The sequence below is a fragment of the Zerene cesonia genome, chromosome 4 (genome assembly GCF_012273895.1).
Source record: "Zerene cesonia ecotype Mississippi chromosome 4, Zerene_cesonia_1.1, whole genome shotgun sequence".
NCBI classification, from domain to species: domain Eukaryota; kingdom Metazoa; phylum Arthropoda; class Insecta; order Lepidoptera; family Pieridae; genus Zerene; species Zerene cesonia.
The window spans coordinates 3982412-3999562 of NC_052105.1; the positions used below are offsets into that span (position 1 = coordinate 3982412).

At 33.5% G+C, this 17151-nt stretch overlaps 1 protein-coding gene across 1 annotated transcript in view; it reads right to left on the reverse strand.

The window, feature by feature from the left end:
* Positions 1–15882: 15882 nt before the first annotated feature.
* Positions 15883–17151, reverse strand: part of LOC119839785 (furin-like protease 1) — a 35287-nt gene continuing 34018 nt past the window's right edge. Inside the window, exon 15 of the mRNA XM_038366225.1 lies at positions 15883–16514. Within this exon, the coding sequence (XP_038222153.1) occupies positions 15883–16514 (632 nt within the window). The remainder of the gene's footprint in view (positions 16515–17151) is intronic.

The window sequence follows — 17151 nt, forward strand, 5'->3', positions numbered from 1 at the left end:
GTTCCTTTATGTTCCCGATGCTACGAGATACGCTCTCGTGTACTATCTTCAGTATAGGTAATCTACATGAATAATGCAACTGCTTTAAATTTTCTTTTTAAACCTTTTTGTTTTACATAAATGTTTGATTGTCACATTTTAGAAAGAAACGGACCTTTTTAAAATATACAAAAACTTTTCGAAATTTTGTTTCATTTATACAGTAAAATGTTTTTCTTCCAAACACTAGGCGATGTGGTATAAAAATAAAACAGTAGTTTCAATTGTATGTTTTCAATTAAATTGAACGAGCTCTTTCGAAATTCTTGTTTAAAAAATACAATAAGACTGTGCAGTTAAGATTGCTAGATAAACTGAATCTTCTCGTTTGCTCTCCTAGATTGCAGCGGTGATTTGCTCGTCTCGTGCTATCGTGATAACGACGTCTCGACTACAGCATTCATTCTCATATAATGTGTATCTGTAACATTAAGGGACTTACACAAATATTCTCGAGCTCTGAAAGTTTTATATCTTGTACAAGAGTCGTTCATTACGATAAAGTTTTTGCGTAAATATTGATGAGATTTCTATATGTGGACGACATGTAGAAATCTCGTGCTGATAAAAGTATATCAATGTTAAAAGTTTCTTAGTTAAGTTGAGGTAAGTATAGATGTGTTCTCTTAAGCGAAGATGCGTTGGTTCATTTAAGAAATCTTTATCTAAAGGCAGGGAATTATTTTAACTTATATAATACGTTTCAAAACTTAATCTTTATAATCAGATTTGCATGAAAATTTTATGTTAGTTGAACACTTGTTTCTCATGATGCATAATCGTATTAAAATGTATATTCAAATAACCTTCATTCAAACAGATATTTGATTAATTCTGTTGCTAAAATGTTTTTTAATCCAAACGTATTTTCAGTTTAAGCCAAAACACATTCACTTACTGCACTCTCATTTCCTAGCTCCAATTATCCTCTTATGAGGCCACTCTGAATATTAAAACAATAATCACATGAAGTTAACAGCATTACGTATATACCATTAGTAGACCCTGGACTCTTAGTGAATATGTGAGTAATAAAATTAACCTACACCGAATGTCGTACCCTCCACACATGCTGGCTTCTAATTAAATTATTTCTTCTAGAAAATACAATACAGATAATTACTTTTACTTTTAGGAGCTAAGCTTTTAGATAACAAAGACGTCAGAATAATAACAATATGACATTAAAGGGATTTGTCAAAGCATTCTTCACTTAAAAGTAAAGAAATCAAAAACAGATTTCGCTTATAGATCTTGGTTCTGAGTTTTTCCTCAATGCCCGTTAAATAAATCTGGCCTCAAATTAATTAGACGAATGAGACGAAGATAAATTATTATGAACGACAAAGACGAATTGAATAGATTTGCTGACAATTTCATATTAAATGGGGCCAATTAAAGGGAATTTTCTCTTTTTGTATATACGAATATAACGGTCGCAAAGAGATCCAGCACACCTAATTAAAAGGACGAAAAATGAGTAAATCAGTACAAATCAGTCGGCAGAACGTGTTCATTTCAAATGAAAAAATACATTTTATGTTATTACAGCAAAGTGAACTCTTTTATTAATAACAAAAGCTTAAGATTCTCTGGTAATTTTCTAACGAAACAAACAGTGAAATAGGCACTGACAGTTTAAATAGAATTTATTCAGAGCACAAGTGCAGTAAATATAACTCGACGACAATTCCTTTTGGCGGAGTTGCGGCGGCGGAGGTGATACAGCAATTTACATTAATTCGCTATATTTTTGTTTCCCAGTTGAGAGTAATCCGTAGCATTATGCAAACATTTCCCTTGACCTGCTTCTAAATTGTTTGCTCATTATTTTTACTTTATTTCGAGATAGAAACTAACAAATGATACGGGTAAATTAGTAATGAAATATTATTCACAAACGACGACACAAAGATACGGTTATATACGGTTAGTAAAATGAAGAGATTTTCTTTTATCGCGCCCTACACCTCTATGGGACGACCTGCAGCGTTATCTAATAGAAAGGACATGGGGTACTTGAAGAATACGCATTCTTCCGTCAAATGCCGGCAATACACCCACAACCTTTCAGATGTGGCGGATGCTTACGGGCGGCGCTGGACGGTGCTAAGCATCGCATATAGTAATTAATGCTCTTTTGCCCGCAATTGCATAAAAATGAAGGAGAAAAAAAGTATCTATTAACTGTATACTTCAAATTTAAAGGTATAATAGGAACGGTATGTATATTAACTCTAACATAAAATAAACAGATACTCAACACGAATATCGCAATAATTAGTTAAAAGCATTGATGTTATAAGTACGTGATAGGATTTTGAGAATATTCAAGCCTGACTGATTCTCCTTCCTCACGTTTGTTAATGTTTATCATGTTCGATTCGAGAGTCGAGAGATGAGTACCAAAGTATCCTGAGACGGGGCAAAATAAAAATGTTATTGGAAACAAATAATGTCATTTCAATTTTATTCAAATTCAGTAGTAATTGTATCAACAATCAATAGATAATTATCATTTATATATTTATAGAAATACTAGAGACACAAGTCCTATCTACGACTGTTAGTATCAGCACTTAATATACTATATGACTGTAGAAATGAATATAGAAGAATGTCAAAATAACTGACTAATACTGTACATATTATTATATTTTTAGATCTATTTGTAATAAGTGTTTTGCAATAAATTTTAATTTGATGTGTATAATGTTCTCAGATTTGATTCTACCAACGACGTTATTACTTTAATAATGACATAATAATAATATATAAACAACCAACTTAACAACCTGACATCACAGTTCTTCTAAAGAGAATTTCAAACGTAGTACTAAAATTATAAAATGTATAAATAGGCAATTGGAAAACTTCTTTCGATTTCACTTCCTTTGATTAAATTCACACCAAGGCGAACGATAAAATAATATTTCACGGCGATAACAGCATGAATTATATCCATCGACACTATAAATCGTATCGACTTTACGATGAGTGATCGGATGCTTCTTTTATTACGCCAGCTAAGAATTTATGAGGCTTTCAAGGAAATAGCCGAGATCAATACGGGCTTTTCCGCACATTGATACAGTTTTCACTCTGATTTATTTTTATCTGCGACGATGCTATGGGTCGCTTCTCGGGGTTACACGTGGTCGCGGATCTCAATACTCTTCCAAATTGCTCGCTTCATACGCTCGTTAGTATTTATAATATAATCGTATGGTAATTGGTTGATTATCATTGAGAAATTATGTTTGGAATAATGAAAATGAGCAATAAAAATTATCACAACTTGTTTCATCTGTCGGAGTGTCATTCGGGGTACAATAAGTTGGTAGTAAGCTTTATTATCCCAAAATGTTGTTTGGGATAAAATTTGTTTGATTACTTTATGACATTCTATTAATTACACATGTTGTGAATTTTATTTGAAACATCACATGAGGTCAAATTGTAAAAGTTAAACGCTATTTCATGTAAGCAGTAGTTAATTTTTAAAACCAGTTAACCCTAGCTACGAGCCAGTGGTTTAAAAATAAAACTAATAAATAATCCATGGAGGCGAACCCGAAAATGTTTCTCGACGAATAAAAGTAGCCACGAAATAGGTTCCAGTGGTTTATTTTATTTGTTTCCACCAGACTGGGCTTGGTTGAGACAAATAAATGTGCAAATTAGAATTTGGTGCAATTTTATCGTGATTTATTGTGAAAGTATTTTTCAACGTCGCTTCTATAAATGTAGGTACGGAACGATTACTACCAGTGGGTATATAAAATGCAATGTAATAGCTACTAATAATATAACCTCTTCTCCCACCAAAACCGTTGAAGCGATTTCGATGAAATGTGGTACAGACAGTTTGAGACCCAAGAAAGATATTATTCAAGCAAACCCTCGTTAAAGGGGAGTTATGCCAGGAAAACCACGGGGCTGTGTGTCTTTTCAGAACAAGCTTGTGAATTTATTCAATAGATACTCATAAATATACAATCACATACGTTAAATATTTATTTGTTAACCGTATACATATTATAGTTTGCTCTCAGGGTACCCGGCTAAATTGTAGCTTATTCAGACTAAAATTTATCCACAATTAATATCTGAAAAATGCTTTCAGTCATTTCATCGCAATTGTCAAATTAATGTAATAAAAAAGTACTGAAATTCTACATAGCCCAATTGAAGTCGTTAATAAAAGTTGTTGTTGTTGTTGATAACTAATCAATAACGACTATATATATTAAGAAAGTGAGGGTAGTTGTGTCGAACATTGAATAAACAACGTACGAACTTCAAGGCACAATCCTTTCGATTGTTCCCCGTTTCTAAATAATTCGACATTTTATAGGATTTAATAGCAAAACGAATTGTGACAAGTTATAAAGAGACCTCTGTATCTTAACCGACCATTATTCATGCAATGGGCTATTAAAACATGATTTATGTCTGATAATATTATATTTTTGTCATAGCCCAGATGGGCTGGTGTTTCTATTGATAGCAAGCGATCACCACGGCCATAAATTGCACAGATTCGTTTTTCAGGGTTAAGGGATTGTAGACAAGGATAATAGAATGGACTGGGTATGGGAGGAAAAGGATATAGACCAATAATAAAAGGTATGAAGGTATGTTTATGATAACTATGTCCATATAACTGCATCTAAGCAGTATAACCACTAACTAGTACCAATATATTAATTCAATTCAGAGCTGATCAGTATTTAATACATCTGCTGGAACGTGATTACTATGCAGCAATGCATCTGTTTACGGTCGATGCTCGTGAAAGGAAAGATTGAATGAGCTTTTCAGATGATTAGACTTTGGCTTTTGCATTCAGCTCTTTTAATATTTGCATTTATGTTACCTATAGAGTTTCTCATCAAAGAACTTCTATCCTCGATTCCACTGAGACGTATCCTAGTTCCTTTTGAGGAGGGAGACAATAAGCACGAGTTTTCATGCCTTTTCTTAACGGGAAGATTAATGGATATTTTATGTGATGAAAGTTTTAGAACCTTAAGAATAAAAGCCAATTTTCTTTATAGTTATTTTTCTTGCATTTTACATCGTCTAATTTAAACGTGATAACTGTACGTTGACTTTGATATTACTATTTGATGTGATTCAAAGTTGTTTTAAATAATTTCTATTTTGGTTCAGTTTTTAGCTAAATGTAGGATTGAGAATAAGTAAAGTCGTTCACTTAACGTCAATAAACCCGGATTTATTGCACTGTTTCACAATCAATTTAAATGTGTCGGCAGTTGGAAATATCGGATCCTATCAGAGCTTTTAGAGACTAAGCTCAAGTGGTATACCATAATACAATTTATAACACACCACCCACGTTATTATAATAATAGATGATACTTAACATAAATAATAATAAATTATTTGGAAAAATCAAAATACACTAGACGTTTTCATACATAGATACAGCATGTTTGTACATTATCGGGATGCGCTGCTTGAAATCCATATATTTTAAAGTTAGGTAATTGTTCTACAATATCTTTAAATACACAAACACACCCGCAACTCTCCAGGTTGCGTGGATGCTTATGGGCGGCGTCAATCACCGCCTGCTGGTTTGCCCGCTATTATATAAATAAAAAAATAGCAATAATAAAAATACTGCAGAAAGAAATTAGGTCTACTCATTTAATATTATACTAATTAAATAACTTCTACAACAAAAACAGGATCACTGCTAAGTGCCTTCAAAACCTTTGATGTTAACTGTCTAAAATAAATAGTAATTAACCTTTGTAGTTATTAAGTAAAACCCTTGTTTCCTAATATACAAATGGGTTCTTGTTGAGGCTACTAAAAGTTTTTAATTGAGTTCTGGACCAAATTACGTTAAGTTGCAACTTTTGACCGAAACTGTAATAGTCCCCGGGCGGCCCTTATTGAACTTTCCACAACAAAGTTTCCGTTACAGTAGATAATTGTAAGGAATATGAAAAATTTTACATTATCTGTGTCTATTGGGATTTACTCGATTTCCGTAATGAAGGAGAAAAGTTCGTTGTCACTCAACTTTTATAAAGTTCTGTGATTTGTGAAATGATAATTTCTGTGTTCGTTTACACTATCGTTTGCACAGAGCGAATACACGTAGCCTCGTTAAGATTGTCTACATAAGTAAAATTTAATATATCGTCCCCATATATCAATGCTGAAAATTATAAAATAATGTTAAATTGTGTTTCGCATAGATATTTGTGTAATTTTTATATTCAAATGAAATGCAAAAACTATATTATTAAAAGATTTATTTCTACTATTAAGATAAATATCTAAGAGTGAGATACAGTACACGAACTGAATACGTGGAGTACACTGCATCATTGTTGTTCCATATGAAGATTAACCTCCACACACTTTAAAAGGGTTTATTTGAATAAAGGAAGTCCGATTGCTTTCAAAGAATTGGCAACTCGCCTACGTCCCTGCTCTGTCTATCAATTATATATAGTTCGGGAATATGTATAACGATTTATTGCCCAAAGCTTTGTGCGTGTATTTTCACAATATCCACTACTTACTCCAAGATAATAAATGGACTTAGGATCTTGCAGAATAAGAAAGATTGTTCCGATAAGGAAGTGGCGAAGGTATTGTGCTCAAATATTATACAAATAACTTTTTATTATATCAATTTATCTCTATTTATTAAATTTAGACATTTTTTAGTTCTTTAATTAATTCTTAGAGTCATATGATATTTTTACCTCATTAAACTAATAAACCAATGCTTTTTAATTATTTTTACACTATAAAGTTTATTCACTTTAGCATAGTCCTTACATATACGTCTGAGGGATTTTATATTTTTATATTCATTTCATATTGTGACCCCTTAATACGTCATTTTAAATATTACAAAAATACTAGGCATTTACAATACTCTTGACATTGACATATATTCCTATTGTTAAAAATAATAAATATTAATCGGTATATCTCTTTATCAAGAAAATAGAAACAGACTGAATTCAGAAGTATTATTAGGACGAAAACTTTATACAATGATAAGAAGTTGGGCAAATAAATCGCACAAAAGTTAGTCCTTAAATCTACTACAGAATAAATAACGTATATATAATTCGCGAAGAAAAATAACATAATTCATGTGCAAGTAATAAGTATTACTGGTTAATATCTTTTTTTTTATTTGTCCCGGAATTCACCAGTTTATATGTGGTAGTCGAGCACGCTTCGGCACGAATTGGGCCAGCTCGCACCGGGGAAGTACCACACCCCCACAGAAGACCGGCGTGAAATAACATTCTGCTGTGTTTCGTTCGGTGAGTGGGGGAGCCGGAGGCCCATATCCTTTTCCTTCCCCTTCCCAGTCCTTTCCTTTATTCCTCTCGGCAATCCTTTCTTAATACCCTCCCAATTTAAAGTCGGCAATCCATTTGTAGAGGCGTAAGGTCTGTAATCGACTTTACGCCTCTACAAATGTTCATGGGCGGTGGTAGCGCTTACTATCAGGCGACCCACCAGCTCCATTGCCGACTGTGACATAAAAAAAAAAAGTTGTCATTAGTATGCTTAATTGAATTTACAGTATTGCATGCAACATGCAACATTTGCACCAAAGTAAAGAAATGTTTATTTCTTTATATACAATCTTACAAACTTAGTAGCTGAACTCCTCCGTAACCGCAGGACCGATTCTCATGAAATTTTGTATGCATATTGGGTTGGTATAATAATCGGCAAACATCTATTTCATACCCTTATATCATAAGAGTTAGGTAGAACAGCGTTTGCCGGGTCAGCTAGTTTTTAATCTATTAGTTTACATTCATAGCTGCCCGTACCTCGTTTCGCTAATTCGGGCATCGTGTCTGTCAAATTATAAACTTAAACGTAAGTGTGCGTAGATTGCAAAGGTGGGCACGTTGTCAGTTAGGGTAGTGCGAATAAGTATTAAGAATTTATCAAATCAAAAAGAATAGGCGTCGGGGATGTTATGAGTACTTTTTCCATAATCGGCATTAGAAAACCTATGACTTTTTTCACCTTAGTACACAAACTCTGCGACAGTCTGTATATTCATGTTTTATATTCCATAAATTTAAAAGTACCTTCTCAAACGTCCATAACTTTTAGCAGTTTAAATGTAGCTAATAAATTATAACAATAGGAATGAAAATCAATTGCAGGAAAGACAAATGGATAGCGCTTGTATTTTGATTTCACGCTTGTCTCTTTTTCGACTTGGTTCAATTCCTACTACGGTCTACAACGTTCAATACTGAAACGAGGAATTCATTCATTTAATGAATATATGACGTGTATATGATTTTCTTCTCATATATCTTGATATGTATATGTATATACATATAAACATGCAAGGAATTCATTTGTGCTTGAAAAATTGCATTTGTATTTCATAAATCGAGGAGAAGGATTATTCTTTATTTTATTTTACAGTCGGCAATGGAGCTGGTGGGACGCCTGATGGTAAGCGCTACCACCGCCCATGAACATTTGGAGAGGTATAAGGCCCATTGTAGACCTTACGCCTCTACAAATGGATTGCCGACTTTTTGGGAAGCGATTAAGAAAGGATTGGCGTCAGGAATAAAGGAAAGGACTGGGAAGGGTAAGGAAAAGGTTATGGGCCTCCGGCTCCCCCACTCACCGAACGAAACACAGCAGAATGCTATTTCACGCCGGTGCTCGACTACCACATATAAAATTTTCTAGCAGCAATAAAACATTCTGATTGCGAGTTACATCTATTTTTACAAATACCTTACGCTTTCTTGATTATGTAGATAGATGTACAAATATTCAGATACTTTGAACACCATATCCCAATATTGTTTGTCAGTGAATTGTGTTTGTTAGAATGTGGGTATCGGACACAAACTGGGCCCGCTCTTGTAATGGAATCTGCCACGCTTGTCCAGCCTTAATCAAATTATACCCGCTTCAATTTACTGTTTCGTGTGACATTGCTATTTCTAATCTTCATTTCTAATGTTTGGAGTAAAATAGCCATTAATTTGATATTCAAGTTACAAAGCTTACACCTACGCGCTGTTTGAAATGTCAGCCTGTGAAATGCAGTACGGGTGTGCTTGAATAGATATATATTATAACGAATTATCTTGGAAACTAATTCATAAAGAAGGTTCATGTATTACTAGATGATATAACGCATAGAGAAATGTGAAATTTTCGAATATGGGAAATGAGCACACTTCAGAACGAATTGGCATTGCTCGCACCGGTGAAGCTGCTATACCATAATAAGTACAACTATACTATATTTTATTCGATGAGTTTGGGAGCCGGACGCCCGTGTATTTCTCCTTACCATTTCCAGTCCTTTCCTTTATTCTCCTCGTAAATCATTTCTTTATAGCACACTTACAGATTTGTACTGTTTATTAATAGAATAGCTATAAACTATTCAAATGTTCATAATCACTATGATATAAAGCAAAGTAGCTTCTCGCGTCTTTCTGCAAGTGTGTGCCTATGTTGATAGATAATGTGATTCAAAACCGAAAGTTTTTATCTTTTTGTCCTCTGTTAAACTACTCCGAATAAATGCGTGCGTAGCCGCGGGCACAAGCTAGTAAATTAAAATAAGTACTATCAGCGACACTCACTCGTATACTACCTCCTTACTACATAGTAGCAAAAACTCGAGCCTGGGCCTTTCAGTAGTGAAAAGGTTATTAGGTAAGATCGACATTCTTATAGAATGAGCACCTAGATAATACTATAATGTAAGGTAATTTATACCCAAATCAAAATAATTTTTGGGATTGATGATCGGACATCTATTATATAGATCTACGTTTATAATATCCATTATGTAAATATATAGGTAAATAAAACAAAACTACATTAAGTATGATATTAAATAGCTCGTTAAAAACATCAAAGTTTGGTCCATAAAGGAAATTCAATTAAACTTAAAGCTTAAATAGTCTCGTAATATTGATAGAAAATTCCTGAGGCAAAAGGAATTTGGAGTTTAAAGCTTTTGTAATAAATATGGAGTTTGCTGTCAGAGTCAATTAGCGTGAGTTGTTTAAAGGATCTCCGCTTTTACCAAAGATTTGTGATAATGCTTAAGTTGTTTATTGTAAGTTTAATTTGATCAATTTGTTATTTATTTTAAATGTAATCCATGTGACACGTGAGCGCCACATGTGGCGATTACGACTCTTTTCAGGAAAGTTCATGAATTTTCAATACGATGAATTAAATTGTTTTCAGAAATGTCTACACGCTACAATTTGTAATTAATTGCTTTAAAATATCTGCTATTTTCGGCTAGACTAATTAATTATTTTACCGGGACTTTACCCAGTATATTTGAGTATCGAGTTTATACGGGGTTAATTTTATTCAGTAATAAAATTGTAACTTGCTGTTTAAATATTATTTTACACGGTCCGGTTTTTTAAACTTAATCTTTTCTTTACTTAAATTTTACGAAAATTACGGCTAGTAGTTTCAAAACCGTAATAGACCGTTGTCAAATAATTAGCCTATCCATGTATCACGGGGAAATTTCCATAAGATACTTTCGCATCACCAATGGTTGAATAAAAATATATACAGTGAGACATCCCGTCACGTTTGCTTTACGTGGGTCTTATATATCACGGGGGTTAGACTTTATTATTTTACTCAGTATCCGGTGCCGTGTGTAAATGTTATTGTAATAAATTGAAACACACGTGAACCTCGAACGTGGCACTGATTCTACTACACAATGTAGGTACATTTAATACAACATATCGGTAATGTTGTAAGCTTTCTCACAGAGATATTTATATTTGGAGAATAAACGATAACCTTTTTATTTATATCTATCAACAATTTATTATTAGGGCAACCGTACTCTGGTGATGGTGGTTCATCTGATGGTTAGCGACCACCGCCTGAACACAGAACATCTGGGTAAGTGCAAAAATAAGAATATCCAGTTGTTTCTTTTAGGTCTTTGATAATACCGAGACAATAAACTAGAAGTTTCAAACGTCGTATTCACAGCCTATCGGAATATTGTTTCTCGGCTAGGATGTATACTAATACTAACTTTCCATCTGGGTAGTCAAAAGGAAAGATATAGTTCCGGGGTTTACTTTACAGTTTCCGTTCCCATGGGATTTCCGGATAAAAACTATGTTATGTCCTTTCTCGAGTCTTAAACTATATTTGTATTATAATTCATTCCAATCGGTTCACAATGGTTTAGGCGTGAAGAACATTTATCTTACCACGCAAATTTAATAAACCTCACTAAGTAATTTACTGTCAGATTTTCGAACGTTTATGCACCAGTTTCGTGCACCTAAAATCTGACATTGCATCACTAATTTATAAAGTTTATGCAAGAAGCTTGCCGCTTAATTACTGGCGGGAGTTCAAATCAGAACTTATGCATTGAATAATAGAGGAACCCTAGTCGTGTTGCTTGCACTTTGAGCTAATTGACTGACTTCGGAACAGCTCTCGATATAGATCTTTTGCCCTTATTCTATTATCTATGCATCTAACATATCTTCATAAAATCTGAATATTATAAGTTCATCCGATCCAAAATCTAAGTGTCTATAGGTACATTAATCAGTGAGAGTATATAAAATACAAGGCGTACCTATTAGTTCATTGTACATCTTATAGTTTTACTTCAACTTTAAATTGATATCACTACAAAATAAACTCTCCAACAAAAGATTCTTCAGATATATATACAATTTCACAAATAATTCCTCGTGAAAGTTACCTCTATCTGTATTGCACTCTGGAAACCGTAAACAACAATAGCTTTCCTTGAAAGCCGCAGTGTTCAAGCAAATTGTCATTTTTACTAGAAAGGTGAAGTTACGGATACCAACTAAACTTATACTTGAATGTGAAATACGTTTTGTATTTTTATATGAAATATTTAGATGAAATTGTATATGCATAATATTAATCTATATTTAATATGTAACGCAGATTAAAAGATAAACCTATAAACATACAAAGATATTAGATATCTTATCATCATAATATGTTAAAATTGTTGACATATTTACTATTACCCATTTGCATTCAACTATGTCCCTTCAAAAGAGAAATAGCTTGTTCTTAAATAACAAATCATGGTTTAAAAAATTGCGTTTTCTAAAATCTAATACATATTGAATTAATAACAGAAAAACCAAAAAATAAAAAAGCTCTTTTGAAACGTAACCTTTGCCGCACTTTATCAACATCAGAACTGAACTAATTGCAAATCATGAAAGTGAGTTATCGTTAATGTACGTTTCAGTAGAAAATCATTGTCTGGCGATACCGGTTGTTGCGTCCAATTCATTAGAACTTTGTCAGCGACATCGTTGTCTAACTTTTCAACTAGTGTGATACAGTAGTTTTCTCTCTATTTGCGCAAATAAAATCAACATGCCACTTTGAATTCAGAATTGTAACCTATGTATTTGCCATTTCCAGACAATATTCGAGAGGTGATTCAAAAGTAATTGTCTCCTTATAAGTACATATCCAACGCTCTTTTATAAACCATCTATTTATTCCCTTTAAAAAAGGATTTTTCCCTTCAAAAAGAAACGCTGAACGCCTGCCATAACTTCATTATTGCCTTTAAATTCTTCGCCTCAACGGTATTCCTTAAGCCGAGGAAAGACATATTCGAGCAGAATAATACTGACTATTTAATAAGAGCCATCGAAACTGCAGGTTTGTAATCCGGTGCCATGTGTTGATGAAACAGCATTTCTGCATACATGATTGCTGCATGTTGGGGCTTTTTTCTTTAATATTATCCTTCTCTTCTTATTTTAAGTGTGCAGGTGGGAAAGAATGTACTAAATAAAATGAAGAAATACGATAAATATCTATTTTTCTGACAAAATACGCATATGGTATATCTCCAGGTTTATGTTTATCGTTATATAAGAAAAAGTCAAGTCATCTATGGTACCACGCTGGCCATATCGTCTTATTCATCGCATATCTACTTCTTTTAGATAATCCGCATAGCCCAGACTCTGTAGCCTGTTCCATTGATTTATAAATATCCTACTCTGTAGAGTTTATTCATCCCTTTGGGACCGCCGACCTGAATCCTGACTTATAGTTTTTTTTATCCTCATGTGAATTTGTCTGGAGAACGATGCTTTAAATTACAGATAAGATTATCGACTGTGTTTGTGAATAGGTAGTTTTTGCTTTTGAAGTGGAATACTATATTCAATATAATATAGGTAACCTAGCCGCAATTTATATAAAGGTACAAACACCCTGTCTTGATAGTGTGCACACAAGGGATGTCACGATCGAACTTTTTGTCAGACTCCACTAATTTTGGGTTATATATCATATATAATATTAGGCATAATTAACAAAATTGTGTTTAATACCCATGCTTATTTCTGCATCTATACGTATAGTTGTAGGTAATATCGTCTAAATTCACTTACCAATATAAAATAATTAGAATTATTGAATGAAATGTCATTTACCGATAAATAACAGTAAAAATTGTGCCATTATTTCATTTTCATTTCTTCCCACTGCCCTTATCATTCATCGGTGAAAATAAAAATAGTATTATAAAAATAAATAGCCCCGTTTGTTCCAAGTGGGGGTTCGGTAATTTTATTTCATTCCTCTACGCGCGACTGAACTAAGCTTATGAGAAGGGTCGGATAAATTACGGGGTGCGTAAAATATTTCACTCCCCTGTGTAATTATTGGCATTTTTGGGAGGAATCTCGTATTTCCGAGGTTAAATCCAGATAGGGTATGCGACAAATAACAGACATAAATCAAATGGATGTGATTTAATAGAATCTTATATTAAAGTTATGAATGCGCTTAAATATAAGTTATCAAGTTTTTTGTTGGTTCATGTGTAAAACAGGAAATAAAGGAAATTTAAAAGACAAAGACAACCTCAGGGTACGACTTCAGGTCAAAACACAGGACACGTCTAGTCAAAATATGTAAATATTTTATTAATCTCGCAAAATGATATTTTCATATCCTTCATTCTACTAATTAGATATAATAGAGACAAACTCATCTTTCTCATCCCTACAGTACAAACGACTACTAATACAGTTTATTCTTTTATATGTTAAAGAAAAAGTTAAATTTATTTCCGCTCTTACCTAAAGCAGGGGTCGCATCTAGCACGGTCTATTTTGGAAAAAATCTTCTAATACCCAATACGTTAGCCCTATTGATCGCCCTTAGTGCGTGTTCGAGTTTCTAATAACAATTCTCTTTGGCATAACGATGTTGGAAATAATTTCGGAAACTCTCCAGAGCCCAGATGAAAGTTTAGTTAGTAAAGGATATCGCACTTATGTGAAGAAGATTCTTAATTAGTAACAAAAGTGTTGTTTCTTATTACTTTCACTATATTAATAATAATTGATTGACAATAATTAAATATTTGACTGTGAAATCTCTCTTCAATATTTATCTAGGATTTTACCACGCTTGGTATGGATTCTTCTAGAATTAAGCGTAACCTAGATATTTATGTGATAACTTATAAATCTACACTAATCATAATCTCAGGAACTGGATCGAGTTATGTTATCCCCGATTGCTGTGGGTTATATTATAATATGTATGTATCACGAATGAATCCGGGACTTACCACTAGCGGACCGACAAACCCTTCATAATATGAACTTACCAAATCTTATTTATTGGCAGCACAGGTTAATTTTAATGTGATACTTCTGAAATTAGTGATTTAAACCGTTATTTTAGGTCATATTTTTCATGTTATGTTGAATATTATCTAAAATCAGTATTGCACTTACTGGTAAAGGTACCATACATCAATTATTTCGAATTCTCTATTTGTTGCTGCAATTCTTTTTAAATGACATCTTAATAATCCCACCGCCTTCTGCAGATGTCGCATATTTTTTTAAGCTACCATCCAAGTACATAGTTCTTTTTGTCTGCTAGTAGGACATGCAGCATAATATTGCATAAATATTTAATAATAAAACAAATATTCAATAGGAACTCGTTTATTTATATACACAAAATATATTTACACCGTACAGAGCTCAGCCTACTTACCTAAATGGCCACTTGAGCAAAATTATCATTAAGTATTATGCATCACACTAACATTTTTACTTGCAATCCGATGTTAAAATGACTAAGAATAGTAGCTGGGTAATTAAACTGTGTTTCATGTTTTCAAAAAAATCTCTACGTACTTTTGATAACGAATAATACCAGCAAATGTTTTTAACATTTGTTACATCAATTTACAGAAGTCTTTTTAACACCGGGCCCCATAATTATTAAAATAACTTTTACAATTAAATTCAACTAAAAGAATTGGAAAATAGAAAGAAGAATTCATATATGATTGAACTGGACGGTGTGGAAGCAGGTGAACAACCATTTAATTCGAAACTAATATTTTGTTCACATTTATAGCGCCTATTTCAAATATTATTATTTGTTCCGTAAGTTTTGTGCAGTTAAAAATTTAGAATTATTTCTTAGTTCCTTAAGAATACACGATTTGGAATGTGATGTATTACAATGTAAACATGATTTTATCGTTAAAAACTACATAGTTAAAGTAATTTTAATTCAATAGAAAAAGAGACCGAGCGTTATTAATTTCACAGGTCTTTGGATTTAATAATACGTTAAATTCGAAATACTTATACAAAAGGCGATTCGATTTTATTTTTAATAAATTCTTCGAGTATATTAAATTGTGTAATTTCATTAATCACTTAAATTCGTATTTAATTCGTAGTACTCGGGGTTAAACGTTAACAATTGCTATAAATTTAGATCATCGTCTTCGGATTCACTGTCACTTGCGTTATTAATGGCTTTTTGTATTTCATCCTCAATCTCCAACGCCGTTTGGAGTTTGTCATCTACTGCCAATTCCCTGTACGCAACTTTTATATTGTTTTTATAATGGTTACTACAAAAGGTTTTCTGCAAACACGTTACCATAACGTACAGAGTGATCGTACCAAATACAACGAGAACTATCGAAAGGATTATATTCACTTTGTAATGCCAATCGGCATCCGATATCTGCGGCAGGACCGTGTTCGGGTAACAGTAGAATTTTGGTTCGACATCCGTTCTGTTGTAGAGTTGGGCGTCGTCCAAGCACGAGGAGCATTGGCTGTTGTGTGGGCCGACGCACGTGGCGCAAGTGTAATGGCAGGGGAGGCATATGCGCGGCGCCGTGTTGTTGGACTGCGGCTCCATGTCCAGTGCTTCTAGCGCCGAGGGCTTAGTGACGTCACCTTGCCGCTTCACAAGCGAAGGCGTCTCCAAGACAGTGAGGTTACGACGCCGCGACGATCGCTCCATAAGAATTTCGCTGGCATATGTACCGTCCGGACAACGCGTATAACATCGTCCGTCGTACAAGTGCAATTCCTTCGCGCATTCTAGTGGGAAAAGAACAGACATGTATCAATATATGGGATAGAACGGAATATCCGACACCACCCAGCACCGTACCAGCTCCATGCAGTTGCGACGGCAGCATGATGCAGAAGATCCATACGAACGAGTCGCGAAGTTCGTAGATATAGACAATGAAAGTAGGAATTGAAGGGAAAATTCTAGTAGAATCTCGTCACTGATCTCAAATAATTTTGTTTACAACATAGATTACTAAAAAAATTTTAAAAGTAAATAGGTGCCGTGATCGCTTACTTCATGCCAAAAAGGGGACGTGCACAAAATTAAATGAAATCAGGAAATATATGTTAAACTGAGAAGTATGTATGGTTAAAGAAAATAAACAATAAGGGTTATTAAAAGAACAAATCAATAAGCACGAAGCGGATAGCTAACGTTATAACGAAAGTTAGAAACAATAAAAGCAAAGCGATACATGCAACAAGAATATACTCAAGCAGTTTTAATATCAAAATTCAGTGGAGTGAATATAACGTCAGCGGTGTACATTGCGAACAAAAACTTTACAACACGAAACTAATACAGCCTAACACGAAGATCAGAGACAAGACTCCACTGTAAATAAAAATCTATATAAATTTTGTAATAAAAGTGTTTTTT